Source organism: Echeneis naucrates, chromosome 15, assembly GCF_900963305.1.
Source record: "Echeneis naucrates chromosome 15, fEcheNa1.1, whole genome shotgun sequence".
Classification (NCBI taxonomy): Eukaryota; Metazoa; Chordata; class Actinopteri; order Carangiformes; family Echeneidae; genus Echeneis; species Echeneis naucrates.
Genome location: NC_042525.1, coordinates 15327376 through 15334079, shown reverse-complemented (window position 1 = coordinate 15334079; position 6704 = coordinate 15327376). Strand labels below are relative to the sequence as shown.

Genomic DNA, 6704 nt, shown 5'->3' with positions numbered 1-6704 from the left:
ACCCGCTGGGAGGGGACACCGAGCGGAGGAGGAGGAGGAGGGTGCAGCAGTACTGTACATCCGGGAACTCCGGGTTATGGTTGTTTATTTATATGTTTACCTCCTGATCTGCCTTCATGCTCGCCCTCCCCCTGCCGGCGTAATGGCTGCGCTGCACGGCCCTGCTACATGTCTGCTCTCCGAGTCTCAGTGTTCACAACCGGCAGATGGACTTCATTTCATGTAATCCCTGCTGCTCGAAGTCCGCTCATCAATAGCACAGACTTGGCCTCATGGACTGGCACTAAATCCATCCTAAGCGCTGTAAGCCATAGTCAGATTTTAAGTGACTTTAGAGGTACAGTCTAGCTGGACTGAGAAGAAAATAGAGGCATTTTACGTTTCACAAAGAAATATTAGTACTGGAGCACAAACTACTTCTGAAAGTAATAGTAGTGTTTTTGTCTTCAGCAGGAGTTGTACTTGTTTCTATTTCCAGATGCATTATCAGTTCACAAATTTTCTGATCTCATGTATAAAGACAGCAGGTCTAATGTGCAGTATGTGCAATGAAAAAAGTCATCTTGCTGCTGTCATGGAACAATTGATTTGGGTTTTTAAAGCAATAAAATGTTGAGACTAAACTGAGTTAAATAGACTAGTCAAGCCTAAAAAGTTACGTTTTTTGTTTTTTTTGTTTTTTTTTCCAGCAGCATTTCAGTGATCATGTTTCATTGTGAAGCTGATTATGAACTTTAAACATTATTGTGGAAGTGCTGACAAAATAATCTAAATAATCTAAATAACCTTTTAAACCTTTTTGAAAATTTAACCCAGATACTCCCGACAGAAGACAGCTATGTTTTAGTAGCAATAATAAATGAGCGGCAGTATGCTGATTTATTCTGAGTTGTGTAGGCAATTGAAAAAAGGATGATTTTCCTTGTTGGATCTCACACCAAGAGGATTCTGAAATCTGCTGAATAAGGGCCATCCCGGCAGCATCAGCTCCACATGCTCCCTCATTGCTTCCATCACCCCGCCTGTTCCTAAAAAAGCCAGCGTGTACACCAAGACTGTCTCTGTGGCCACACAGCAAGGTAAATACTCCAGAGTCACATGCACAGTATGTTTTGCTCCCTTCCAAAGATGTATGGCTCTACAAGAGCTCAGTTTTTGTGTGGCATCATATTATACTGATATGATGCTATCCTTTCTCTTCTGCAGTTTCAACATATAGATCTTGATAGATCCCCTTCATATACTTTCTGCTGATTGCCATGTATCAGTATTTAATAGTTTGGAATAAATGAGCCAAATGAATACAACCGAAACACACAAAAAAAATAGTTTTAGTATGAATTAAATACTAACAACAACTTTCACAAAATGGTAAGAACGATTGATTGAATGAATGAGTTCTCCTCTATATTGCACAAGTTAATATTTTATTACTCAGATTTCTTGCATAGATCATTTAAGAATTTATCGGCATTTCTACCAAAACACACAAAAATATGAAAACAACTCAAATGGTTCACTGTACAAAAATACTATTATTCACCACAACAAATTGTTTTTGGTGTGTTTGTTTTTTCCAGATATGTCTATCAATATTGGAAATACAATATTTCTCTTTAAACACAAATATTCATAGCTAAGTCTTTTGGAAGAGGTAGACAGTAAACGGGGACACAACTTCATCCAAATACAAAATTCCACATATCATTATACTGCACATGAAATGGTACTTCAAAATAATACACATACACACAGTAGCACAAAAAGCTTCATTTGCCACAACAGGCCCCTTTGCAACCAATCCAGTAGCAGGCAGCGGTTCATTTAACTTCATTTAAATGTGACAACATTTCTGGTTATTTCAGAGTGTAGAAGTGTTGATGCAGGAGAGGAGCACTGCAGTGACATTGTAAAGTGATATAAGCTGATTCTGAACAGATACAAGCATGTTTTCTTTCTGGGTAACAGTAGTAAGTAGCAGCCAATAGAGGAGCTGACATGTACACTTTCAAGAGCCTTGGAAAATTTTTAATGAAGGCACCTGGGTGAAGTGTACGGTTTAAAATGAGTAAAATTCCAAATCACAGAGTGAATCAATCTTTTTCAGCAATGAGGCGATAAACTGTGTCACACTTTTGTATCTTGAGTATTAACTCAGTATTAAGTATGATCTACCACTATGTCTTGAATAATTCAAGAGTGGCTCAAAGTGCTTTTTAAAAGGGACTTTGAGATCACCAACACAGCTATTGAGAAAAAAAAATAAAACTCTCCCTAGTGGCACAGGCATGTTTAAGAGGACCATCTTCACGCCTCACCACTAAAGGAAAGAGTAAAACAGAGTGAAAGGAGTAGTTTCATCCTTGCAGCTGTAGCTGATAGAGAATGCCTGTAATACAGAAGCCTTCATTTGAATCTGTTTTTAACTATATGTAATGGTTTTCGTTGGTCGTGTTGTCCTGCTCTGCCTCAAGCTTGGAAAATATAGCCTACATTTTAACATTAGAGGCTGCAGATGTCATGGCAAGTTCCCATCTGACGACAGATGGAAAGAATTCTGCTTGGGGCCAGTCTAATCAAAATGTTGCTCATTCAAGGACACTGCACTGGGTTGACAGGGAAAGTCTACAAGGTAATACCATTTACCAAAATGGTATTACCTTGTAGACCTATAATACTTAACTTCGATTTCAGTATTAGTGGCATTAACATCTGGGAATACTGGAACAATACTCTTCAAGCATTCAAGTCCATATTCACAAATAACCACATTCGTACAAGCACCAATTGTAAAACACACACAGTTTTACACACGCTGACACACATGTACTCACACACATACAGTACTGCACGTATATTTGAGTGTGAAACAACCTGAGGGTTACTAGATACCACATATACATTTAAACTGTAATTTCAAAATGTTATGTAATGACATGTATTTTATGTAAAATACAACAGATTCTTTAGTAGGTTGTACCTCGTGTGCCATTCTGCCTCAATAAATGATGCATTCCTCTAAAGAAAAGATTGATAGTATAAACCCATTATATATGAACTTCTGTGAGATGTGATTAAGCAGTAAATCTGTCAAACAGCAGGCAGGAAGAAATAGATTTTTGTTCCAAACCCCCAAACATTTCAAATTTTCTCATATTTGTAGAACAGGTTTAAAAAAAACAATGAAGTCAGAGAGGAAAATAAATTGTAAGTGGAGCAGAGTGACAGTAGAAAAGGAGGGGAAATGCCAGCATCCTTTTGCAACAGGAAGTAGCAATAAACTTCCAACAAGAAAAGGTCTCACCTTCACGAGAACATATTGACATTAGACTCACACCCTGAACTTCTGCAGATTACACACTAACTCTTTCAGGCGATTCTTCCATCACACAAACATCTCCTTGTTGACCCACATGAGTGTGCGTGTGTCGTTGGGTTTGCATTCATACTCAATGCTGTTGAAGCTGTTCCCCCACTGGCAGTGATCCCTCTTGTTGTAATTGTAGTACTTCACCTGCCACACCGTCTCAAACATTCCCGCTTCTGTGAACTGAAGGAAACACGCACAGGTAACTACCAATGCAAACATGCATAATACACACTTTAAAACATCTTGTAGATGACCTACGGAGCAAATGAGTGGGAACACACACACACACGCACTATTAAGAAGTGAATGTAGACAAAGAAACTCTCAATGTGTAAAATCATTTTGAGGTGAGGGGAGGAAGTATGTTGGGTGGACGGGTGGACAGGTGGATACATGTGCAGACACATACTATACTTGCAAGAATGTTTATAAAATAGTTTGAACCTGTAGTTTACACTCTTTCATTGAGTATATCTGAACATTTGCATCAGGCATCGCTACTTCAAATGCCTTGCCAAGAACTCCAACAGCTGCTTCCACCAACTGCCTTTGCAGTGTGACCATACTGACTCCCCTTTGATTCTGAACACATTCTGTCTATACTATAACCTGAATGATTAATATCTTCCATCAATTTTTCCAGACCAATTTAATCAATTTGGTGTCCTTTCCACAGCTAATCCATACCTGTATGCTGATTTGAACTGGCTGCCTCTCCCCACTCTTGGTGTGCGCCACCCCTTCTGTATCATACTGGCCGGTGTAGACCACTGACTGTGGGTCTTTCGACTGTTGCTCCAGGGCAAAGGTCACCCCACCCACACTCATCGACCTGCATACAGGTGCACAACACAAGGGATTTATCATGTGGCAACCTCAGGGGATGAAAAACATGGAGAGCTAAATTTTCAGTCCCTTAAGGCTAACTCCAAAAGTGAGCCATCCCCATGGACTCGCATGTTAAGCTTTACAGCTATAAACATTAATATAAACAGTCTGTATAGAGCTCCTTATAAATCTTCAAGTCATACATAATTAGGGTGTGGCCATCTGAGGACAGATGAGCATGGTTACAATTGCCTGGTTGTTGGGCCTGTGTCTGACATCACTTCAGCTGTATGAGGCAGTGAGGTGATTTTCGGGATTGCGTTTTGGGACATTTTTCATTTTTCATGCATTTTCCAAAATAATTTACTTTTCAGCATTTTGACTAACATAATTGAGCCTGTACTCCTATTTCTGATGAGAGTCAATTTCTATTATTGTCTTGTCTAAATATAGCCAATTTAGTATTAATTAACATGTATTGCTGAGTGCATGCTCATAATTGACCTGTCATCTTGGGTTGATTACTAGCTAATTAGCAAGCAACTGAACTGCCTCAGGTTTAACCTTAGAGCAAGACCTGTGCCAACCATACTAATGGACCCATATGTTTGCCAGTTATTAAACCCAAATGTACTAAGGCATTGGTTCCATTAAAAACCTGAGCCTTTGAGTGAAATTGGGAGTCAGGGTCAAGCACTGTGCCTCCTGAAAAATCTGTGGATGATGTGACAGAGACAATGGCCATCTTTAAATACAGCGATTTTTTACAAAGTTTTCTTAGAAATAAAACATGAATGTGAATCTGGCACAATGGATGACTGACCCTTGCAAGATAACACATACCAGGGCAAGAGAAGATGAATCCTAAATTATGCGATGGACTGGATATGCTGAAGTTAAGAAAAAAAAAATAAAATAAATAACACTACAGAGAGGGAAATAAAAAAATATCAAATGAATCATGAATTCTGCTATTAATAAACTGTGATCTTTATATGGTCACTGATGATATGATTTAGGCATTGAGTGATATAGGTTTACAGCTGTACGAACATAGCCCAAATTCAATCCAACATCTCCAGTGAATCATGGCACATGGCCTAATTTTAGATTTCAGGCACTAATCATAATTTTGAGATGGCAGTACAACGACATCCTTCCCACAATCATGAATCGTAGGGAGATCACAATAGAGATAGCCCAAATCCTCGAATCCTCGAATCCTAATCTGTGGTGGATTTGATTTGTGGCCAAGTGGCGTTTATGCTGCCTTCACGAGCGCCTTGTAAAATCCTACTTTCAAGGGCTGAATTCGTCAACAGGGCATACAAATGTAACAAAGCCTATGAGAGGTGTTTGTAAGTGATGTAATGCTTTCTCTGCACAATAAAAATCCAGTAGAAGTTTTAGTATCTGCCATTTTTTTGTCAATGCATGTGCACCATAGACAGGACTGCTCTTGTCGATTCCTCCGCAGACCTGTAAAGTAATCCGTGCATGCGAGGAATGGGTCTAATCCCGAGTCCCGTCAGTAACTGTCAGTAAACCTTCACACCGCCTCATTAAGAAAACATGCAGGAAAAGTAGTTAAGGTTTCCAAACCTAACACGCAACAAAAGCCTTGTCGTAGTCATACAGTCTTTCACTTATTCAAAACCGAATAGATCAGATCTGGGCAGTATAAAATGATTCCTACAATAACGACAGTTTATGTAGAAAGATATATTATTGGGACTATAATCGTATATGAGCAAAACCAGTTTCAGACTAAATCTGCATTGTTCTCATGTGTATCCTCCGCTCTAACCCTCAATGGTGAAATGTGATGCTCAGCCGAGAGCTGCGCTGTGGGAATATGGTGACCAGGTTGAACCAATCAGAACCTATAACCTATCAATGATCTTGTGGCCAAGTCAGGACACATCTGAAACAGAAATGTACAGAGCTACCTACGTGGCCTCCACCGCTCCAGGTTTAACGACCACCTCGATTTTGTACTTGGATCCGGTCAGCAGCTTGATGGTCCTGGTCTGTCCGAATCGGGCTCCGTCGGATTTGAAGTAGACCGCGGTGTTGTTGGGAAGCATCTTCAACGAAATACCGATTTTAACTATCTGGGGAACGTCGGACATGTTTCCATATAGCTGGTACGGTTCTCTGTAGGGGGTGAGAGAGGTCGTTGGAGCTGGGCTGCTGGTCTCAGGTGCGGATCAGGTCAGGCAGACTGACGGCATCCATGCGGAGGAGAGCACAGCGAGGCGCGCCGACTGAGAACTGCGCAGCCGTGCGCTCCGTAATCCCCTCCACCCTGCAGGTCTAATCCCTGCCAATGCTCTTTCTCTCCTTCAATCTCAAATCTCTCTCTGCAGCTCCTAGACACCCCAGACAGAGGGTGGCCCTGTCTGCCTTCCTCACCTCATAACATATGGAGGTCTCGGTTTGCCTTGAAATTCTGCTAATTATGTGTTTGTGTGTTCAAAGGAGACCCCTTCCTGTAAAATGGGAT

General features: G+C 40.5%; 1 protein-coding gene across 1 annotated transcript; it reads right to left on the bottom strand.

Moving 5' to 3' along the window:
• Positions 1–3385: 3385 nt before the first annotated feature.
• Positions 3386–6330, bottom strand: cnrip1b (cannabinoid receptor interacting protein 1b). Its single transcript, XM_029521650.1, has 3 exons — positions 6152–6330; positions 4058–4202; positions 3386–3550 (listed from the first exon to the last, which is right to left on the bottom strand). The coding sequence occupies exons 1-3, from the start codon at positions 6328–6330 to the stop codon at positions 3386–3388; spliced, it is 489 nt and encodes a 162-aa protein (XP_029377510.1).
• Positions 6331–6704: the final 374 nt, after the last annotated feature.

What these genes read in the sequence shown, in the direction of transcription:
- cnrip1b (XM_029521650.1), bottom strand. Translation starts at nt 6,330, where the DNA reads ATGTCCGACGTTCCCCAGATAGTTAAAATCGGTATTTCGTTGAAGATG. An exon ending in CCTGGAGCGGTGGAGGCCAC is followed by an intron (nt 4,203 to 6,151) that starts GTAGGTAGCTCT and finishes ACCTGTATGCAG; the next exon opens with GTCGATGAGTGTGGGTGGGG. An exon ending in CAGTTCAAATCAGCATACAG is followed by an intron (nt 3,551 to 4,057) that starts GTATGGATTAGC and finishes TGTTTCCTTCAG; the next exon opens with TTCACAGAAGCGGGAATGTT.